Here is a 24302-nt window from a genome sequence, read left to right on the forward strand (position 1 = left end):
TTTCTGCCACGGAACCCTGTAGAGCAAAGGACTCCTTCCAAGATCCAGACATCCAGAGATAATGGATTAGAGTTATCCTTGAAGGTTAGCCCCCCAGAAAGCACACTCGTCATTATTGTCACTGTCACTCATGGAGTTGCTTTACAGCTGTACCATGGACCAAAGATTGTGCCAGAGGCTGAAGGGACCCCCAGCAGTGAAACAGGTATGATGGAGATGTTTGTACATAAGCAAGGCTCATTCATAACCAATACCAACCAAGAGAAACAATGTAACCCTAAAGCAGTTGTACAAGCATTTTGACTCATGTTAACTTAGTTTACACAAACTAAATGCTGATAGAAATAGACTGTTTACTAGAAAGCAAATCTGTTCTCTTAAGGTATTTTCTTCAAAAATTTCAGATAAAATGCAACACATTTTGACGTGTGCTTATTCTGGTACTGTTTTCTACTTGGACAATCCTATGCTGCTTTGTAAAAAATGCAATATTTTGACTCTAACACACTCACTAAGGTCCTATGTATTTGGCATGGCTGAACCCAAAACTGTCTCCCCGTGGTGCCCTCTTTGGACCTGTGGATGGGTAGGTCATGATGTCCTTATTAAAACACAGGATCAACTTCTCACTTCTCCCCCAATTAGATTCCTATTCATGGATTTTAGCTCCAGAGCAGTTCTCAGATCCAACATCACCCCAGACCTTCTTTGTGTGCCCCACCAACTCCTCAGGAACACAGAACCTACACATGAACGTCTCCTCCTTCACAGCTCGATGTGCATTTTGGGATGAGGATGCTCAGAAATGGAGATCTGATGGCTGCAAGGCAAGAGTTGGAATGCATGGATGCATGGTGTCAGACTTGATTATGAATGTTATTCTCATTGCACATGAGTACGCCGTACATATAGTGTGCCTATCTTCCCATTTTCATTGAATTCATAAATGGATTTCTACATGTTGCAGGGCTACTGGCCATGCCCTAACCATGTTCTTGCTATGCATTGCCTTTCTGCATACAGGTGGGCCCTCAGACAACCATGGAACAGGTTCAGTGTCTTTGCAATCACCTTTCCTTCTTCGGATCGTCACTCTTGGTGCTTCCTGTGCAGATCGATGTCACTCGCACAGCTGAATACTTCTCAAGGATTTCAGAAAATCCTGTCGTCGTTGTTTTGCTTGGATGTTTTTATGTATGCTACATACTAGTTGTAGTTTGGGCTCGACGGATGGACCTCCGGGAATATGCTCAGGTAACTCACCCAATTATTAGTCTGAGGATTACAACTTGTTTTCCCAGCCTGTCTGAGGAGTATATTTTAATACCAAAAAATCCATATGACATTAACCATTTTGTCTAAGGTCTGGGGGGTTTTCCCTCAACTATATTTTCTTACAAAAGTGTCCTCTGAAAACGCTATTAATGCTTCATGTTCATACCATCTGGAGATTAATTTCCATACTTTCCATCCACAGAATCGAATAATTGTACCACGTGACAATGACCCATGTGCACTGTACCGCTATCGTATCACAGTTTGTACAGGGCATCGGAGAGGGGCAGCTACCAGCTCCAAGGTAAGAACTGGTGAAGAATTTACAATGTAAGGAATTTAAAATCTGTTGCAAGACAACTAGTGCAACTAACGACTTATTGCAAGAAAGCGGCATCATAAAATGCAGCGACAGACATTAAAACCTTATCCAATCTGCTTTTAGGTATCCCTGTCCCTCTGTGGCTCCAATGGTCAGTGCGGACCTCTACTTCTTGCTGATTCCAAGCTGGGGTTGTTTAAAAGTGGCAGTATAGATGTCTTCCTTCTTACCATGCCATTCCCTCTGGGGGAACTGAAGAGCATAACTCTGAGTCACGATGGAACAGGGCCACGTAAAAGCTGGTAGGAAACAAATGTTTATAGAATGCTAATGCAAAATTGTGTGTGTGTGTGTAAAGGAATGGGGAAGAAGACATGTAGAGGTCCTTTTATAAAGCAGATGTCCATTACAGTGCTGTCCTGACCCTTCCCACAGGTATGTCATCCAGGTCACAGCTCAGGACCTGCAGCTAAAAAAGAGTTGGTACTTTTTATGTAACACGTGGCTGTCTCAGCCTCCTAAGGGAGATTCTCTGACCAAGACCTTCCATACAGCGAATGAAGAAGAGCTAACTAGTTTCAGGTAAGAAGGACTTGATACCATAAAACAAAGAGGTTTTGTTTTTATTCTACTCCATATACCCTGTCTCTTCATCAAGGAAGATTATTTGATCACATGTCTAGTTATATGTTTTCTCTTCTTTCCTAAAAGGAACATATTCTTTAAGAAAACATTAAGGGGTCTGCGGGATGAACACATCTGGATCTCGATTCTCAACCATCCAGCACGGAGCATGTTCACACGTGTGCAGAGAGTGTCCTGCTGCATGTGCCTTCTTCTCTGCACCATTGTCATCAACCTCATGTTCTGGGAGATGCCTCAAGTCACTTACCCAGTTCTGATAAGCATAGGTAAGGGTCCTCATTAGCCAGCAAAAGAGTTTAAGTCATGCAGCCCCATCATGCATTGCTTGCTTTCAGAAAGTTCAGGACTTGTGTGTCACATACAGTCTTGTAACGTGTCCACTGTGTCTTATAGGTAGCTTCAGTTTGACTTGGAAGGATATCATGATCGCTTTCGAAAGTGCCCTTCTCATGTTTCCAGTCAACTTGCTCATTATCTATATTTTCCGTAACACCCGTCCAAAAAGCACTAGTACGCCAGAGACTAAAAACAAGAAAGGGACACGTGTGCCAGTTTCCGATGGCACTAAAAATATCCAATACCGGACCCTGTCCCTCAGCTATGTGATAGAGGTAATAATGCACATGATGTTCCTTGTTTCTGAAGAACATTAAGTCTGTCACTGCTGCCATTAATGGACCTCCACGGTTGGCTGCCTTCATATACGACTTCTCCAATTTACCATTTTTTTACATTTACCATTCTACCCTCCTTCTGAACCTCTTTTCTCACCCTGGGTGTATCTATTTTGCTAGGACCTGGAGAGGATAGCACAGGCTCTGAATTATGAATGCCGGATTAATTTGCAGTTGGAAATGAAGCTAGAACCGTCCCACCGCATTGGAGTGTTACTGGAACTCATCTCGCACATGCTACATAAGCAGCAAATGCCAAGTAAATCAGATGCCTTCCCTGTGTAACGTAAAAACTCTTTTAGAACACCCCGACTTTCTATGTTAGTGCTGTGACGTACTGGCGTACAGCAAGAGAGGAGCAGGATGATTAGATACATGTAAATATGCTGTGCTTGTTTTAAAGATGAAGCTGCACATTCCATCACTGCAGTTGTAAATAATGAATACCAAACTGGCTGCCTGGTAGATTGCTTAACAATTGAAATTATTCAACTAAAAGCTATTTATAAGAGTATCGGGTAACATGGTTATTTCATACGGGTAAAGGACAATGTTAACGTCACCTTTTTACATTAAACAAAGATATGCTGCAACTGTGCTAAAATTGTGTTTTTTGAGCTGAGGACATCGGTCTTAAACATTTAGTTGACACATTCCCTTTAATTCTGTAACAGCCATAAAATCTCAGATACTTCAAAGTTGTGGATACACTGTAGTGTATACACTTGTTATTTTGTGTATGATTGTTTTTTCCAGACATGACAGTCTCAGTGCCCCTGGCTCAGATCCCAGCCGATGAGCTACAAGCTTTGTTTTGCGCACACTACGTCTCTCGGAAGCTCAAGAGGGTGTCCCAGGATCTGAAGCAACTTGGAAGCCAAGAATTCCAAGACAAAATGCAATATGACCAGTACCTAACACAGTTACAAAACGTCCTACACATTCTGGACAAGTCAGTTCCTCCATTGCCTATTCAAAGGTGATGTCTTCTACCTGCCCAGAATGCCTGCAAAATACCTTGCAAAATCAGCCCCAATACATTTGTTTTTTTCAATATGGGTTAAAAAAAGCAACAAAAACCCAAACACTAAACACAACACACCTTCCAAAAACACTGTATACTGGTTTGGCAGATGTTTCAGATACTGCTTATGCCAGTTGTGCCCCCATCTCTCCACTGTGCCAGTTTTTAAAAGGCAATTAGAAGAGGCTCCCAAGTACACATTAGAAAAAAATAGTGGTCTAAGCACATAAGGAAAGTGCAAGTGAATTATTCAAATACATTGACAATGCTGCAATGGTTTAATCAGTCAAACTCTGCCATTTCAGGACATCACAAAAGCAACATACGCCAAAAAAGAGGCGACTGCCCTGGTGGTTCCTTTTCATTGGCTGGGCCTTGCTACTGTCTATCAGTGCTGTGTCTACCTACTTCACCATGATGTATGGGTTCCAATATGGAAGGGAGAGCTCCATCCGATGGATCATCTCCATGGCATTGTCACTTTTCCAGAGTATCTTCATTTTGCAGCCTCTCAAGGTCAGTATGTTATAGGACAATGCTCAAAATAAGCCTTCCAAACAATCTAACAAAGTCAAAAGGCTCAGCACAAAGCATACCCAAAATTACAATGACCAAAGCCCTAACTACGACACAGTCTGTCACACAATGCTATTAAACCCTAATATCTCTTACATATCCCAGGTGATTGGCTTTGCTGTATTCTTTGCTTTGGTGTTGAAGAAGGTGGATGAAGAGGAAGAAGAGGACTTGCTGGATGGAGACCTGCTAGTAACTGGTTGGTTCCATACACCCAAATCTAGAACTAGTTGGTTGGGAAAGTCAGTCTTGCCTACACAGTTATAGTATAGAAGGCTTAAAGTCAACTATGTCTTTGCTCTAGAAGTTCTAGGTACTAACTGGATTTTTTCTATTCCTGACAGATGAGACGTGTGATGAAACAACACTGTGATTGGTTCCCTCATTCTGAACACTATCATAAACTCCTCCAGCTGATCATAACACCCAGCCCTCGGTTCAACATTAATAAAGACCAGCTTCTTTTTGTGGGACGCAGGACATGAAGTATCATTCTTCCTGTAGTAAAAAGTTTTAGAGAGTATGTATATGAACACTACATGTCAATGCAACCATGCGTCTTGATTTTGTGTGTGTGTGTGTGTGTGTGTGTGTGTGTGTGTATGTACATTTTACAACAGCAGTGTGCTTTAGGTGAAAATACTGTTTGCCATGCAACCAGATTTATTCCTGCAATAAAATGACGTAGGGCACGTATTCTATAACCATAGAAATTGAAATTATTTAAACAAGTGATCAGAGACTTCCTTTACTATCTGGGTTAATTTAACCGATATAACGATTAATGAAAATATTTTGTCAAGTAGGATTGTACAATATATAGTTTTTTAGTAGTTTAATTTGGTTAAGAGCAGAAATACAACCTATAATGTTATTCGTGACTGAGTAGCTCCACCGAAATCCTCCTTGCCGTGAATGTTCAATAGCTCAAGAGATTAACCCTTCTTATTCCTCCAAGCACTAGCCGAGTCTTAGTGTACGGGTAAAAAATAACTCGGTTTATTGAATACTGAACAGATATTTATACACCAAACGTGATAGGAATAGAGGGATTAGACAGCCCGGCACCTCCATACAGTTCTATGGTCACCAATGCCCACCTGACAAAGGGTCACTATTTTGGGGTGATCCCGAGGGAGCGGCATCAATCCAGGGGTACCAATGTAGAGCTCAGGGCCCGAAGATGTTATGGTCCAAACAGAGACGTCATCCAATGTCGGAACCCTGAGCGACAGCGTCAGGAATAGACGGCGCGATAGAAGGCAACAGTTTCATAGCCGCGGATGGGTAAACCCTGGCCCTAAAGACTGGTAATAAAACCAGTGCTCCCAAAAGATCTCCCTCTCTGTAACCACCAAGTGTTGCCCACCACAAGCTTAATGTAACTTCAAAAGAACGACGGGGGGGGGCAAAGGTTGTACTTCGAATGTCACCGGGCAGAGACATACCTAGAGTATTTGGCACTTGTGGCAGATCCTGTATGTGGCACCCCCCACACACACTTTTAAACTGCATAGCCTCTATCATTGCACACATTGACGGGAGTACAGCATAACTGTTATCATTATATACTGAGGCAGACATTGACGGGGGTGCAGCGTAACTGTTATTATATACTGAGGCAGACATTGATGGGGGTTCAACATAACACCTATCACTATATACTGAGGCATGCACTGACGGTGGTGCAGCATAACACCTATCACTATATACTGAGACATGCACTGACAGTGGTACAGCATAACACCTATCACTATATACTGAGGCATGCACTGACGGTGGTACAGCATAATCCCTATAACTATAAATTGAGCCAGACATTGAAAATAATGCAGCATAAACCCTATCACTATATATTGAGGCACGCATTGATGGTGGCACAGCATAAGACCTTTCACTATATATTGAGGCACGCACTGATGGTGGTACAGCATAACACCTATTACTATATACCAAGGCATACATTGACGGTGAAACAGCATTACACCTATCACTATATACAGAGACACGCACTGACTGTGGTACAGCATAACACCTTGTCACGGAGGCCTCCGTGCCATGGGCTCCTGGAGGGGACTGAGTGACAGCCTCCATCCTACAGACCATGGTCCTGGTACAGGGTGCCACGTTTCCCAAAGTACAAGAGACTCTAGTCCCAACTGGTCCCCTAGCCCAGATGCCCCTACAAGGGCAGTGCTCACCTGGCCAACCTCTGCCTCTCCTGATTAACATAGCAGCCGCTGGAGAGAAGTGTCGACCGCCCCTTCTCCCTGGAGTGTACTCAGCCGCTGTGGAGTGATGCCACCTGTATCCCCTCCATGGTGTTCTGCTGGGTTGGTGCCAGTGGAGACCGCAGTCCCATCCACAGCCACAGTCTCTGGAATAGGCTATTTTTCGAGATCGAGCAACCCCCCCCCTCTAGGTACGCTACTGTCACCGGGAAACGTCGCAACTCCTGGTCAGGCGCATCAAGCGTTTCCTGGCTTGTAGAGCCCCCATAGCCAGCTAGCTCATGGGAGTCTGGTTACAGAGGATGGGGTTTCCCGTTCGCCTATGCCCCCCAATGAGCACAGGGTTATTTAGACATAAGAGGGGATTGGCAGGCAGGTGAGGAGTCTCCTCAGGAATTCACCAGTGCCCCTCTCCCAAAATCAAACATACCCTCATGAGTCCTCAGACTTTGGGGGTTATCGTGACATCATTATTTATGTAGTAATAATAAAATAGGTATATAGTGCTTTTAAGGCTAATTGTACTAATTGTCAAATGTACTCATAAGTGCACACAATGAAATTCATGCTCCTTTTTTTTTTCTTCAAGAAATTAGCCTCACTTCATATATTAGTTTTCAAGCTGATCTGAAGAGCTGACTGCCAAATACTTATGGAAGAGCATCTTCACCTAGTACAATGCAATTTGCTATAGGAAAGTTTTGTCACGTTGATGTTAGTGTGCAATTTAACATTGTATAAATCCTGAAGTGGGTTTGGAGATAATACTTGTTATTCAATGTCACATGATATGTTTACAAGTATGACAACATATTAAACAACAAAATATGATTTCTTTCCTCTTATGTACTTTAAAATCATTTGGGTTACTCTATGTTGTTGCATTTGTATGTATAGAAATAATTTGGCTTCAGGGCAACAAGCCACTGTATGCACAATGAACAATTCACAAACATACACCTGCCCATGCAGGGAGTGTCCCTCCCTTACCATTATCTACATTGTGGAGAGCTTTGACGAGGACAGTTTTACATATATATATCGATATATATCTATAAATATTCATTTTAATAAAGTTTAGTATCACTTTCACTGATCTAATCAGCTTGTGCTTATTGCCTTTGGCAAGCGTGCTTGCTACCTCCTTTAAGCCATGTGGACTCTTGTATTTTTATTCTTCACTGTCCTGAGCAAAGCTGATACCTCCAGATGCAAAGATTACTATGTGGATGTGGGAGCTTTTTGTGTTCAGCTAGTGAAAACAGAGGTACCTTTCCCAGATGCCAAGGAGCACTGTAAGGGGTTTGGAGGAAAGTTAGTTCAGATCTCGAGCCTGGAGACGCTGAAAAATCTGATGGACCTCCTGCAGGATGGAGATGGCTACTGGGTAGAGGTATCACCCACTTTAACTGGTCAGTTGCACAATCAGGACCATGATCAAGGTGAGTGCTGGGCGTTGAAGTGCGTAGAAGACACTTCATCTGTGTTTTGGTATAGACAATGCCAAGAATTAGCAACATCTACAGGAAATTAAATGAAGGTTGTGAATTACAAACAGGGAATGGGCAGAGTTATCTAGGTAGGTGGCTTTTATCTACAACGCACATCTGATGTTTATATATGGCATTTTAATTAATATTTTTACAAAAACTGTTTGGTTTGGCTTTTTTTGTGGTACAAATTTTATACATAAGGCTAGACACTAGATACTTGTCAGCTACACTGTACATCTATTTTTATAGCTCTACCAATACTAACATAAAAAGTGAAATGATAAAAGTGATAGTAGAATATGTTTGGTGGGAACATGTTATTATGACACCTATGATAAAAAGACAATGTGAAACATTATTTTTATGTGTTTGTAAGGGAAAGTAATGCATGGTGGGAAAGCGAGTGGGAGTTAGTGTTTGGAAACATCCAGTATGGGGGTTATTGGCCCTAGACCTTTTGGTATGTACAGCCATGTGTATAAATGCACAACGACATTGGGTTGTGTATAAATGCACGCCAACAGCAGGTTATGTATTCTTGGTAGCTAAGTGGGAAACTAAAGTGGTGGGCATTTTTACTGCAAGAGGCAAATCTGTATGTGGCCTTATTGTCATATCAATGTTGGCTTTTAAGCTTTGTTTACTGTCCCAGTATAAAGTATGTTCTCTTTGTAAGGTTATTCATACAACAAGGGTCCCCATGCCTCGGAACTCTGTCATATAATATTCAAGGACTCCCAACTTCGCCGGGTAAACCCTCTGAAGTGTGAAGATAAGATTGCATTCATCTGTGCTCACAGTAAGTGCTTGGTTACAATAACAAAAAAAAAGTACGAGCAGGAGCTTTCTTACTTCTTTTTCCCGAATGTCTAATATTATCTATTCACATCATATGCGTCACAAACTAACAGTGGCTATAAGCATTCAAGCTACAATTAAACTACATTAAACTATGTAAGCTACGGTTAAATTGGCTTAAGTATATGAGGAGATATTCAATATTAATAGAGCAGTAGGCATACGCTATCAACAGCGGTCGTCCACTCAGTATTAGCGGTACTACAGTGTCACTCACTAGCAGACCCTCAGACATGCAGATACTTCTGTTTTGAATCATGCAAAAAAAAAAAGCCGCTACATTATTTAAAACACAATCCAACAACACACGGGAGACACCACATTTTATACAATGTTACAGCATCCGTTTTGCAACCACTTCCATGCACAGCTTGCATGACCAAGAACAGAAGCCTAACTAATACAGTATCATCTTGTTACAAAAAGCAAAACAAACCAAATAATCTGCAACTTTGGCACATTTTCATTGCAAAGACAAACAACATTGCATGGAGAATTAACAGAATAATAACATGAGAAATACAGATGATCACAATAAAGCAGTCTTACAAATATACGTTAAAACACTTACTGATAACATGTAGACTTCAAGACTCCTTGCAGGATTCAGTCCAGATCATTTACAGAAATCTAGAAGAATGCAAAATAGGAATATTAACATTTACATCTACTGAGAATTTGGGTCCTAAGAATATATATATAATTAGAAAAGAAAAGAGGGAAAACAATCAAGTCTGAATAGAGTTTAACCTATTTAATTTTAATGTTATTTATTATGTAAAAATTGTGTAGACAGTGTTTTACTGTACTCATTGAAGATTGGACAAAGCAATATGCCTTATTAGTATGTAATAACACAATCTAATGTGAGCAAAATAAAAAGGGACTTCATTATATGTAATCAGAATGCAAGTCTATATACTACTGGTATCTAAAAAATATATTAAGAACAAATGCCAATATGTTAGCATTAAAAAAAAGTTATAACTTATTTAAAGAATCAAAAAAAATGATAGCTATAACAATAAGAACTAAAGCAACAAATAATCCAAATAATGGCACAAATGAATATTTACAAATTAGTAAATGTCTGCAGGTGTTTGCAGACACCTGGCAACATATGGCGAACACAAACAATTATTTTTATTGACATAGCATTTCTTTTCATCTTTATGTAATATAGGGAGGCTAGAGTTCTGAAAGCCTGCCCTGTGAGAGCTTAAAATTGAATATACTGTGTGTGCTTTACTGCATTGAATATGCTATTATTACAGAAACACAAAACAATGAGAGAAGGTAAACTGCCGTCTCCATAGCTGGCCAGACAAGGATTTTGAATGCTTTGTGTCATTCAAACCCCCTTCGATGAAATGCTACTGAAGGAAATGCTGTATATGATTCATAGGCAGCCCCCACCCCGATCCCTAAGAAATGTGACCCATAATGTCACACACTTTTTCCTCTTTTGTCTTTTAGATCATGTCCAACCTCAGAAACCAAAACGTGATGTAAGTCAAGTATTCGACAGCACACCATGTAATTTGTAACATGTACTCGGAACTTTCCCAGTTGTATGAACGTTCTACTCTTAACCATGGAAAGTAGGCTAGTGGTTTGCAACCTTTTTCCAAATGTGTACCAATACAAATACATTTTTCCCCCAAATCAAACCCACAATAATGTTTTTCCTCCACCAAATACTCATCAAAGCTACTAAATAATTTGTGTCAAATTATATCTTTGGAACTACAATTCAAGTACCTGCCCGATACACACAAATAGACGTTATTATTATTATTATTATTATCTTTTATTTATATAGCGCCAACAGTTTACGCAGCGCTTAATACAATACATAAATTCAAGGGATATGACAAGACAAGAATTGACAGACTAAGACAAACCGATACATTTGGTGGAGAGAGCCTTGAATATAAACTAAATCCATACAAATGACATCTGCATAAGTACAGAAAGTTAGTAGATGTAAGCATGCGTGTCTTAGCCGAGGACTGGAATAAATTTCACTTGATTTGATCCCCAGATCCGCTCATGGTGTCAGAGATTTTGCTTTCAATCACGAAAAGCGGCCACCACAAAGAAACCACCAGCAACGCCACCACAGGGCACGGTCCCGCCACCCAATCTGGAAGTCATTAACCCAGCCCAGTTGAACAACATGAGCCTAGCAAAGGCTATAAAGGTCTGACCTCAATGTCTGAATGTAATAATGTTTAAATCTCAGTTCAATGCTTTTATACTTAATGTATGCCTTTTTCTGTGCCTTTATAATCCAATACCTCATCTATAATCTCTTTTGATGATTAAAGAAAAGCTTACACTTCCAACAATCACCTGCCAGTGTGCAAGTAAAGTAAACCCTAACATATTGATATATCCTGCATGGTTTTGTTAAAATGATAACATGGGGTCCTTGGAACCTTTATGACTTTTCTTCCTGCATTGTGTATATGTTTACAGACTGGAAGTTCTTTACATCAGAGCTCTTTCTGAAGATTCCGGACTTTGTCTGTTTTAAACAACTCCCAATAATTGTGGATAAATACGCTATTCTCTCTTTATTAGTTCTCCTGTTGTAACTGATGTATCATGACTCCTTTGTTAAGCAAAATAAACAGTAGTGAGCTCCTAAAAACATACTTCTTTTCGTACAAATGGCCAATCCACCAATAAAATGAACGTCAGCAAACCAAGTGCAAAACTATTCTGCTATTAATTATCTGATATCCCCAGACTACAGAAGAACTAGTGAACCAGCTTCAGAATGTGGTGAAAGATATTTGGATTGTGCCCCTTGTGGCAAAGGCCTCTGACATTCTGACACAGCTAATGACATCCAGTAATTTCCTAACGCCGTCTGCTCAGGTAACCTACAAAATTTTTAACCCACATGTAGCCCACATCATTAATGTGCCAAGCAAAAGGGGCATCATTATTATCATACTGATATGCAATCGCGCTACCAGAGCCAAACTAGCATGCTGTTGAGGAGTATATTTATGCTGTAAAAATACAGAGAGAAGATAATGCTGCATATAAAGTGTGTTTAATTAACTATGGACGTAAATGTATTTCAGGTCAATGCCAGTGATGTCCTGCTGCTCTTATCAGAGCAGTTCTCCAACACCATGTACCTGGCCACCAATATCTCTATGGAGAATGTCTCGGATTCTGCAAATTCTCTTTTCCAAGCCTTTGACAGGACAATGAGAGCCTCCTTGGAGAACTATTATAACCTTACCGCAGAGCAGGTCAGATGTGCTATTGTGGATGGTTGTGATGTGTGTGAATTACAATCTCTTTTTTTTAAATAGAAAGCATCAACCTTGTTCTATGCAAAAATGTATTTAGTATGTTCAGTATGATCGGTTATTTATTTCCAGATAGCTTTGTGATTTCGCCAATAGATTTGGGATAACAAACGATTAAAATAACTTGGATAATTATATGTATAGCATGTTTGTGTCACACACTGTCACTATGTATGCATTAGATGTTTAACCATAAATGTTACAGCCAGTGTTCACATTCTTACTTAGACATCATGTGCTATTCTTACAATCCCACAGGTGAACCGTATACACGACTCATCATTTTTATCTGTGGACAACATTGAATACACACTTTTGACAATCTCACAAAGAGGCCTACAGAGTTATTCCTTCTCTTCCTCTGTATCCAGCCTGACAGTGGCCAGGTAACAGATACTAATTGTTACTGTGCCAATACCACCACTTTAAAAATATAAATGATTATTCTTGACTTTTCCACTCATAGAAGCAGTTCCTTCGCATGCCATTACACCAAGAGCCTGTACAGACAATTTAAGCCATATGACTACTGGCTTAACCAGGAGCCTGTATAGAAAATGTAAGCCATAGGACTACTTAACCCACTAACGTAACAAATGTTTTCATGGTATGTTATCAGGGTCAACGCCACAGATCTGATTACAAAATCATTCACAACAGAGGAGCCTGCAGTGTCCCGGGTAACCTTCCCAGTTTCAGCTGTCCCACAAAATGTGAATGACAGCCTCAAGCCTCTTAATGTTCAGGTGAGCTCCAATATACAAACCAACACTAAAATTCTGGTCAGCTACATAGCCCCCTTACTACACAAAAACCCAAGGAGAGAGTATAGAATAGTTGATACCGTCCTAACCTCAATGTGGGAGGAAAGGGATTTAGGGGTAATTATTTCTGAGGATTTAAAGGTAGGCAGACACTGCAGTAGAGCAGCAGGTAATGCTAGCAGAATGCTTGGTTGTATAGGGAGAGGTATTAGCAGTAGGAAGAGGGAAGTGCTCATGCCGTTGAACAGATCACTGGTGAGACCTCACTTGGAGTATTGTGTACAGTACTGGAGACCGTATCTCCAGAAGGATATAGATATGTTGGAGAAAGTTCAGAAAAGGGCTACTAAAATGGTTTATGGATTACAGGATAAACCTTACCAGGACAGGTTAAAGGATCTTAACCTATATAGCCTGGAAGAAAGACGTGACAGGGGGGATATGATAGAAACATTTAAATACTTAAAGGGAATCAACAAGATAAAGGAAGAGAGTTTATTTAAAAGGAGAAATACTACCACAACAAGAGGACATAGGCATAAGCTAGAGGGGCAAAGGTTTAAAAGTAACATCAGGAAATATTACTTTACAGAAAGGATAGTGGACGAATGGAATAGCCTGCCTTCCAGCAGAAGTGGTAGATGTGGCATTACAATAGGGCAACCCTCACCCTTTACTCCTCTGAGTAGGGCTGTACAGATGTGTACAAATTCTTCCATATTTCAATTTTAGTTCTAACTGCATCTTCTACCTTCTCCTATATCCTATCCTGCACTGACAGGTGCTTGCCATGTCTATAAACCCATTTTGTTACGCCAGCGATAAAGAGATTATAGGACCCGTGGTTAACATCCATCTGAGCAACGATGAAGAAAGCCTTGAAATTCACGACCTGTCAGAATTTATTAAGGTGGGTGCTCGTATAGCCATGGAATATAGTATAGGGGATAGTGTTATATATGCAGATATCCCGAGGGCTGTGGAAATGGTGCAGAGTATTAAGTTACATGCTGTGGTCGTGATATGTTTCCATATTTTGTGTATTCTTCAAGATGAGTCTACATGGGTAAAGATAATCAGGTGGCAAATGTAATACGGCCCTTACAGGAAAATGTTTCTTTGTTACATAACTGCAATTCTGCAACAAATAATTCAATATTTAAGCGTAGGCATTGTATTTTCATCTACTGTAAACAAGAATGTCTGATACGTGCTAACAAAATATGCCGTATTGTAGATTGTACTGGTTAGAAATGAGAGCTCCAGCAGCAACAATCCCAATGTAAATCTCACAAAAAATCAGAACATGAGTGTGGCGGTAAATGTGACCTCCGTGGAAGAGTCTTTAGTGGTGACAGTGAAACCGGATATCCCAGTTCCGCTTGTACTTTACCTTGGATTCCAGGTGAAGGCCAACAGCAGTCATTTCATGGAGAACATCTCAGTACCTAATGGTAAGACAAAGGAGAGAGGTGGGTTCAGCGTAATGTCTCAAAATAATTGGAAACAGTATTACCTAAACATTACTGCCTGTGACTTCATATGTCAAGGGGGACAATTGTAACGCGTCATCGGCCCACTGGGCACTTCTCCTGCATCCCCAGTAATCTCAGCTGCAACTTTATTCCAATGTATTCACTGAGATGTCACACAATTTGACATCCCACATTACCAAATAGCCCCTGTTAATGCCAAGACTGCTAAATGGTGGCCAACTACCCAGGGCACTAAAAATACATGGAATAACACGTTCAAGTTGCAAAGTGACATCATGTATCACGCTCACAGGGACACCGCATTGTGATGAGGACCCGTGAGGAGAATGAAAATGAGGTATTTCGTATTACAGGGCAAATTTACAATTCTACGTGTAATATATATATATATATATATATATATATATATATATATATATATATATATATATATATATATATCTGCTTTCCATGAGGTGGTTTATAGAGCTACTGGTTCCCTAAAGGCTTAAACTCAGGAGTTTATTTATATTATATTTTTGGGGCTTATCTTGTGTGATAAACCTCACATATCTGATATTGTTTGGATTATGTAACTCCCTTGATTTAATAGCAGGTTTTGTTGTTTTTATAAACAATGACAGGATATATTCTCAGAGTTTACCTCAAGCTTGGTATTTATAAAGGACCTGACATGGATAAAATGTATCTAAAATAGTGTAAACAAAATATAAACTGTTGGTTTATGTGCCACCAGTCCCAGAGCCCATCCCACCGTGTGGGGGTTACATAATTTGGGAATTTTTATATATTTCAAAGCAGTGTGTGGAACGTTTAAATTAAAAGAAAGGAAATAATGGTCAGAAACATGCAAAATGTGGTAACCATGTAACAAAAATATAACCTTTTTCAGTCAGAAAAAAATAAAAAGTTGTAAAATATAGGCCAAAACCACTTGCCAAATTCCCAGCTGGACATAGTTTAATCCCTTAACTATTCCCCTCAATATTTGCTGCATATACTTTATTGAGACTTCACATTTTTTAATATACGAATTCGTTATTGACAGCCCTGATTTAAAATGTTTGGAGAAATGCTAAAATATCGAAAAAAGACTTAAAAGCAGCTGAAAGTGAAACATTCACCTCACGCTGACTTGTGTCTTGCTACAGACTTACCAAACTTGCTGCCATTTTGCAGCGCAACAAACGTAACGGCAGTAAAACACCGCTATAATTAAAACAACGTCACTAGCTTTCAACCCGCAGCATTCTGGGGCTTGTAGTTCTAAAGCCCTAGCCTATCCACACAGTGGGCGAAGTAATGGACTACAACCCCCCAGAAGATGGTCCACCAATCATAGGCGAGCAGGCGGTCTTTCGGCCTGGGAGTAGAGGTTGCACACCCTGGAGGTACCAGCTGTCTAATTCACATTGTTTATTTTTGTTTGTCAGCAGGGCAAATATTTATTATACAAATAATAATAATAATTGTCGTTGTTATTATTATTGTTGTTAATGTATATTATACAATTTTATTTAAAATGTACTTTTTATTTGAATTAGCTTCACAGAATTAAATGTCTACATATGTGATGTGTGTGTATATATATATATATATATATATATATATATATATATATATATATATATATATATATATACATACTATCTTCTAGATTGTAAGATAGCTTGGGCAGAGCCCTCCACCTGTTCTGCAAGTCAAGTTGTTACCTTATATACTACTTATTATGCCCTGTCTACCCATTGTGCAGCGCTACGGAATATGACGGCGCTACATAAAAAAATAAAATAATAATAAGAATAAATAATAGTATACAAAAAACCCGATTTTAAAATGGAAGTAGGGATGTACGCCATGGTATATTACGCACCTATATTATACAAACCAGTGTATAAAACCATTGTGTATAAAAGTGACATTTTTAGTTGTCTTGCACCTTTTTGTATTCGCTGGCTAACCACTACTGCCCAGTAAGGTTTGTTCTTGTACTTTTTAGATGATGGGTATACCTGGGTCCTGCCTCCAGAGAAACTTAATGGCTCTGGCACATACTACATTACTGTCAGCATCTCCAACCAAAGCATATGGAATGAACAGGAGGTCATGCCTTTCTTCATCTCAGTCTTTGCCACACAGTGTGTTTACTGGAACTACAACCAGTCGGAATGGAGTGAAGATGGCTGCCAGGTAAGAGCCGTAAAAGTTTTACCTGTGTATGTTTTCTCCGTCTGCCTTATGTCACGCGGCATCGGTGCTCATGCTTTTTCAGGTGGGGCCGCAAAGTACCATGACCGAGACCCAGTGTCTGTGTAACCATCTGACGTTCTTTGGTAGCACCTTCTTTGTTATGCCACACGTGGTGGATCTCAGTGACACCCTAAGCCTCTTTGCCAATGTAACGAAGAACCCTGTGGGACTGGCGCTTCTGGGAGCATTGATCGGGTTCTACCTGCTGGTTGTAGTTTGGGCATGGAAGAAGGACAAGGAGGATGTGAAAAAGGTAAGCTGAACAATATATATATATAGGACAAGCTTGGTGGCCAAAAAGAGGGAAATGGTTCGATGGAGGGCAATTGGAGGAAGAGGAGAGTAGTGTAAAAGGAAACCAAGAGCAAAAGATGCAGAGGAACCGGATAGTAAAATCAGAAATGATGACTTAGCAAAATCTAAGTCAGGATTTACTTGTAAACAAGATTCTAGATTCAATGCACCCCCCTATGTTGTTGAAGAGTGGGTTCATACATCAACTGAGCATTCATGACTGTTAAATGGGGAGGGGGGTTATATTTAAATTGTACTAATGAACATATGTGATCTTGGTGTCTTCCTTAGGTCAGGGTGGCTATACTTACAGACAATGACCCTGCATTTCACTTTCGATATGTGATTAAAGTCTGCACTGGGTATCGTAAAGGCGCTGGCACCACATCCCAGGTACAAGAAGTGCCCTTTGAAGTACGCCATTCGTGTATATTGCGACTGAGCGCAGGTCGTATTTCTTATGTCCCAAGTTCTATAAGATTGAACATCCCATCTCTAAACAGTCTAGGTTTAATAAAATGTGATGTGTAAAATAGTCGCTAACGTTTAAAAAAAAAAAAAACACTGTTTCCAATGCAATTTTACTATATAAAAAGCACAAACTGAATGTTCTTCTAACAAATTCATTTAAAAATAATATAATCTGAAGCAGTGACCTTTTTTATTATATGAAATCTGTCATTTGTTGGAGTTTGCGTGTCCTCTGGGGTAAACATATCAAACATACCAGACTAATAATACCTACCATCTTTTGCAAGGTTGTGATGATGCTCTATGGATCCGAAGGGCAAAGCGACCCCCATATTCTGAGTGATCCTGAGAAGGAAGTGTTTACCAGGGGAGCAGTAGATGTTTTCCTCTTAAAAACACGGTTTCTGGGGGAACTGCACAGCTTGAGACTGTGGCATAGTAACTCTGGTAGCAGCCCATCATGGTAAGTTGACTGGGGCACGTGTGGCCAGGCTGCCATTGACAGCAATAGAAATCCAGTATCATCTGGAGAGAAAGTGCTTTGTTTATCTGAGGATGTGCAGTAACATTGATGGGTAAATTCTCCTTTTTACAGGTATGTGCACCGTGTCTCTGTTACGGATTTAGCTGCCCAAAAGACTTGGTATTTCCTCTGTGACTCCTGGCTGGCCTCTGACTTGGCCGATTGTCAACTGGACCGAATCTTTCCCTCTGCTTCCAAAGGTGATCTCATGTCTCTTAGGTATGACTTGGTTTGGACATTGTCAAATTATATATCATTAACATTACAGATTAATTTGTATTCGCCCTTAAATGATCAGCACTTGCTTTTGCCCTGTATCCCAGGTATTTGCTCTTATCAGGCTCGGTTGAGAAGTTTTTGAAAGATCACCTGTGGCTGTCTGTTTGGACTCGCTGCCCTTGGAGCCCTTTCACCCGCGTGCAGAGGATTTGCTGCTGTATGAGTCTTCTTTTCTGCAGTCTTGTCATTAATATCATGTTCTGGAACCTGCAACCGGATGAAGATTCTGAGCCAGGTAGATACAAAATCGCAATGACAGAGGCATTTAATAACCCCACCTGAAAATTCCCAGGCAATGCCACTCTATGCCCCACTGCCTTCAGTGGGGCTAAGATTACACCTATGTGTGATGTTTACTTATATGGCAGGTCTTGTAAACCCTTCTTTTCTATTTTGCAGGACAGTTCTTTATAACACTGACCCAGATTAAGATAAGTTTTCAGTCTTCCTTGATGTTGGTACCAGTGAATCTCCTGATTGTTCAGATGTTTCAGCTCATCCAGGTGCAAATAAAGCAAGTGAATATTCCCCAAAATAAACTTCGTGTGACTCTTGCACCAAAGCCTTGCTCCAAAGAGGCATCAACAGAACAGCTTCTCAAGGTAAGACGGGCAGAAGGAGAGAAAGGAATAATCCCCAAATGTCTTTGAATTCAGCTTCCAAAGGAATTGTATCTGGGGGATAACTCTGGGTATAATCAATCCAATAGTAAAGAAGATTCCAAGTCTTGAATTCCAGCGGCATGAAGCATGAGACACAAGGAAAACAATGATGCAGAAATAAGACTATTCGGAATTTGTTTTTCTCCTCTTTTGCAGGATTTAAAAGACATTGTTGACTTTCTTCATAAGTACATCATTCAAGTATTGGGTGAGAATCCCACGTATCCAGAGGGTTCCAACAAACAGTTACCCCTAAAACATCTAGATGATCTATCTTACTTAATACAATCATTCATCTGTGTCCACAGACCCACTCAAGAGAATTCTACACGTATCATTGGTGAGAAAGTAACTTCACAACCTAAAAATAATTGAAAGACTGTAGGGTTAAAGGGAATTGTGTTTATATCAAAACTGGTTCTATAAAAGAAATTAATGTGTTTAGTGAACAGAAAAATTTTACAATGTTTTGATACAACAAATTTATTCCTGGGTAATAATCTTGTTTTGTTGCAGTGAGGAGTCCTCAACAGTGTATCTTCCTTCACTACCTGTACAGAGTACTGGAAAACCTCATGATTGAGGTCTCGTCTGTGGATTTATCCTACGTCTCTAAGCCATCTGACTACATTCAAGCCGCCAATGTTATATACGACCTAAGGGAACATCTCCAAAATGAAAATGTGACAGGGGCTACTCTCCCCAGCAGGTATTTTTCAATCAAACAGATCAGATACCCCGCAAAATCTTGATTACTGGGGCACGTTATGAACTCTTGATTGTATCTTCACATGCAGAATTAAGGGTAGTAGCACAAAAGTGTGCATATGTCTCTTTGCCTGGGGTCCTTGCATGATATATATGCAGTACTTATGGAAAAGAAATGGACATGAGAACAGTTGCTGGGGCAGTCAGCACCAGCTGTCTGTATCATTGAATTCTGTCTCTCTGTATTAACGATACTGTATTGAGTCTAACCTGTCATGTTTAGCCTCACCACCAGTTTTCCAGTGACCACTACACAGAGGACACGGTGCAGTCGCATGCCCAAGGCTTTCACATACATGTGCTGGGTCTTCCTGTTTGCAATCAGCGCCTTCTCTGCCTACTACATGGTCCTTATAAGCCTAGACATGACCAAAGAGAAGGCAACCAGTTGGCTTATTTCCATGCTACTGTCTTTCTTTCAAAGCCTCTTTGTGCTCCCACCTATAAAGGTATCTTTTCATTATTACAAAACTTTTAATGTTTATCATGCATTTGATTATGGAAATACGCACCGTAATTTTAAACTTTGCCGTGTCACAAAGCAAGCATTACGCTATCACAAAGTTTACCCAGCCTTGCACCTCATCATTTAGTGACTGCTACATTGTCTTTGTCCCAAAGGCTTTGGCACAAATGGTCATCCTATTCCGAGTGCTGAGGAAGAGTAACATTGAGGACACCAGTGAAGAGCAGCAACTCCACGGAATTCTCTCTTTGCTTGGTTAGTTTGACCAATTGGAGACACAAGTCCACCATTGCTGATCTCCATATGGCACTCGCATTTTGACATGAAGATAAAATTTCAGAACCAAACCACAATCTTAACCTAGTAAAAGACTACAAACAAAACTAAACATATACATACTGTATTTTTCTCCCTGAATCAAAAACCAAATTTACACATTTTTGCAGCAAGTCGTCCTGACTGGGAACTCTCTGGCTGGAGGGACCAAAATAATCCCGTGTACCAAGCACCTGCCAATAAAGATATCGTCAGCCTCAAGAAGCAGAAAATAATGGAGCGGAAACTCTATACACTAATCCACGACATAATAGGTACGGGGACTTAGTCACCTTATACATTCTGATATCAAATATATTAATTTAAAAGAATGTGTCTGATCATCACAGGCATCCTGGATACCTGGCTATTAAAATGTTTCTCACTAATAACCTGAAATATGTAAAGGATGACATCGCTATGTCCTCACTCTGAATGCATTTGTTTTCCATATTTTGGTAATTCTTTTTGTCCCCTTAGTTCATATTGTGTTCCTGGTTGCTACAATGATTGCGACTTATGCTGAGAGGAGTCCTAATGAGTACATGCTTAACAAGGCCATGCAAAGCAGCTTCTCAGACACGTTCAGCAACATTAGAAGCATTGAGGACTTTTACAGCTGGTCATGGGGCACGCTGTTACCAAACCTCTACGGTAACTACCCGGGTAAGTATACTTTATGAACCTGGTAGTGTCCTTACATCTGGAGCGTTGAGATAGTGTCCAGGAAGAAGCATATGAGTGCTCTCTCGCTCTTGCTGGATTTAATTAACAGTCAAATGTGTCCACATTTCTGTACTTTGTGGAGCTACCACTTGTCGTTGATATATTTATCCGCAGACAGTCACGTAGGTGATTAATGAGCAATCTTACTTGTTTAATCTGGTTAGGATTTATCACGGACGGTAACTCTTTCTTGGTGGGTTCTGCACGGATCCGTCAGCTACGAAGAGTCCTGAACAGCGCCAGCAACCAGGCCCTGTACGATTCAGAGGACACTGACAGTTATGGACCAGGCTGGGTGCCTCTCCGCGGCGTTGGCAATCAGGAAAGTTGGTGGGTGTACCACACAGAAACGGAATTAGGAGGATACCCCATCTGGGCACAGTTGGGCACATACTCAGGAGACGGATACGTGGTGGAACTAGGGATGAACAGCAGCTCAGCTTCCAGGTGTGTAGAGGACCACAAACTGGTTTGAGGAAAGACTAGTTACGTAGCTGTAAAGATATCTCCTACAAGCACGAGAACCTTTAACTGACACGACCACCTCACCCTGTTTCCACAGTGTTCTTACGCAGCTAAAGAAGTACAACTGGCTGGACAGTTACACCAAAGTGATCTTCTTGGAGTTCAATGTGTACAATGCAAATGTAAACCTCTTCTGTCTTGCAACCTTAATCCTGGAGGTCAACGTGATAGGTAGAGTTTGAATACCAGTTCATCAAAAACAACAAAGGTTTAAACTTTACTTCCTAATCAACTTCCTAATGATTGCACACTCACCCCTACCAGGTGAGTAGGTTTATCTCAGATTATCCCTTACCTCGCCCGTGGTAATAACTCCCCCTAGCCAAGGAGCTCATCTTATTATAATTGCCAGTCTGGTTCATAAAGTCTTCTGCAACGAATATGTCTTTATCAGGAAATACAAAGTAGACATAATTATTACTTTATTTTTCTTACTTTTCACGCAGGTGACTTCTCTCCCTCAGCTGACCTTCAGACAATGCGTCTTTATAAGGACACCTCGGGACAGCTGAATGTGCAGTTTATCAGTGATATGGTCTTTGTTGTCATCTTCTTGTATATCGTTCTACATCAGGTATTTACGAACACAGTGTTCAAACACTTAAAACGCTATTTGGAGCTTAGTACTGGGGAGGAAATAGTCTTGTTTACCAGAAATTCTATATAGAACTAAATTTTTTACAGATTTTACGCCTGAAAACCCAGAAATGCTCCTACTTCCGCAACTACAGAAACCTACTCGATTTGAGCATTGTGGCCATCAGCTGCTGTAACACCGGTCTATACGTGAAGAGGAAACTTCTGCATCAGAACGTTATCTATCGCTACCATCTGGACCACACACGGTGAGCAGACATTTGATAAACCTGTATCTGTTTTAACCCCTTAACATAGTAAATTAATAGCATGAGCTGCTTTGGTTTTTTTTTCTTCATTTGGTATGGTCATCTTGATTGAGAATTTCCCCTTTTAAGTTGTTATAAATGTGGTGTAGGAGCAGTGACACCACACGTTTATTTTAGACTTATGAATGAAACTAAATTTGTTTCGCTCGCAACTATACACAGTCAGAGTGCTTTACTCTCGTGTATACCCAGCTATAGATCTATACGCTGCAAAACAAATGAGAAAAGTTACTTACCCTTTAAACACATCTCTATTCGCAATTATTTGATTCTTTTTTTTCCCCCTTGCAGTTTTGTCAGTTTCTACGAAACAGCCGTCATCGATAGTGCTCAGGGCTATGGCAGTGCATTTTTAGTTGCCCTGATGATAGTTAAACTGTGGCGCCTGCTGAATTTGAATCCCAATTTGCACCTGATCACGATGACTCTTCGGAAGGCCTGGACCGAGATCGGTGGCTTTTTGTTCACAATTCTTATTCTATTAATTGCATATTCTATCACGGTAAGTGACTCACTCATTCCTACTTCTTTCTTAGTTGTAGATAAGAAATATATAAGGGTCTATTCTTTAGCAGAACTTTCAGAGGGTGCAGCGGTCCCCAAATGGGCAAATGTAGACAACACGTAATGTAATGCTACACACTTAATTCCAATGAGTTTTTAAACCTGGAGTTTACTTCCTATCCACACATATTAAACCTTTTTTTCAGTGCAACCTCTTGTTTGGATGGTGCATTTCTAGCTACAGGACCGTCTTGGAATCTGCTGTGACCATCATTAGTCTTCTAATTGGCATTTTTGATTATGAAGAAGTAAGTGATCTTTGTACCGATCAAAATATTCTTTCTTTCAGGTCAATTTAGCACATTATAGTTTATGCACCAATTAAAAACGTGCAAAATTAGCGCTTTTGTTTAAACGTTTTAAGTCCATGAACCATTTTCGCACAATGCTTATTCTGATGATTGGTGTTTTGTGCTCTCTTTCTGCAGGTTTTGACACTAGATCCAGTCCTTGGTTCACTGCTCATTACCACTTGTGTCATTTTCTTAATCTTTGTGGTGGTGAACATCTTTTTGTCAGCCTTGCTAGGGGTATTTTCCCGGGAGCGTCAGTGCCCGACGGTAAGATGAACTGACTTTCATTTAAAGAGTTATTCCCCCCCCCCCCATTTATGTCTGTGCTAACAAAACTCTTCCATGCTCCAGCCCTATGAAGAGAAGGAAATTGTGGACCTCTTGTTACTGAAACTATCAGGGCTATTTGGAATACGTAAAAAGCAAAGCAAGTCACAAGAAGAAGCTAAAGACAAGGAGATGTGAACCACGACTCTCGAATTATCATAATGCAACCTCATACGCTGTCAGAGCATGATGGCAGCGCAAGAATATTGTCTGTAAAAATATAATAAAATGATTTTATTGGGAA

General features: G+C 40.3%; 2 protein-coding genes across 2 annotated transcripts; both read left to right on the plus strand.

The window, feature by feature from the left end:
- The first annotated feature begins 3058 nt into the window (after positions 1-3058).
- Positions 3059-5058, plus strand: LOC128467447 (polycystic kidney disease protein 1-like 2). The gene is made up of 5 exons (XM_053449094.1): positions 3059-3175; positions 3673-3895; positions 4246-4456; positions 4622-4715; positions 4861-5058. The coding sequence occupies exons 1-5, from the start codon at positions 3097-3099 to the stop codon at positions 4887-4889; spliced, it is 636 nt and encodes a 211-aa protein (XP_053305069.1). The 5' UTR covers positions 3059-3096; the 3' UTR covers positions 4890-5058.
- Positions 5059-7900: 2842 nt separating this feature from the next.
- On the plus strand, positions 7901-24217 carry PKD1L3 (polycystin 1 like 3, transient receptor potential channel interacting). Its single transcript, XM_053449801.1, has 31 exons — positions 7901-8189; positions 8917-9039; positions 10575-10606; positions 11143-11301; positions 11853-11984; positions 12197-12370; positions 12689-12816; positions 13050-13176; positions 13976-14104; positions 14432-14666; positions 16690-16880; positions 16963-17193; positions 17526-17627; positions 17993-18168; positions 18301-18447; positions 18552-18742; positions 18907-19109; positions 19326-19509; positions 19686-19878; positions 20161-20386; positions 20559-20658; positions 20850-20993; positions 21199-21384; positions 21609-21891; positions 22007-22140; positions 22416-22543; positions 22654-22814; positions 23166-23376; positions 23585-23686; positions 23867-23998; positions 24083-24217. The coding sequence occupies exons 1-31, from the start codon at positions 7901-7903 to the stop codon at positions 24194-24196; spliced, it is 5067 nt and encodes a 1688-aa protein (XP_053305776.1). The 3' UTR covers positions 24197-24217.
- Positions 24218-24302: the final 85 nt, after the last annotated feature.

This window comes from Spea bombifrons, chromosome 10 (genome assembly GCF_027358695.1).
Source record: "Spea bombifrons isolate aSpeBom1 chromosome 10, aSpeBom1.2.pri, whole genome shotgun sequence".
In the NCBI taxonomy this organism is placed as follows: domain Eukaryota; kingdom Metazoa; phylum Chordata; class Amphibia; order Anura; family Pelobatidae; genus Spea; species Spea bombifrons.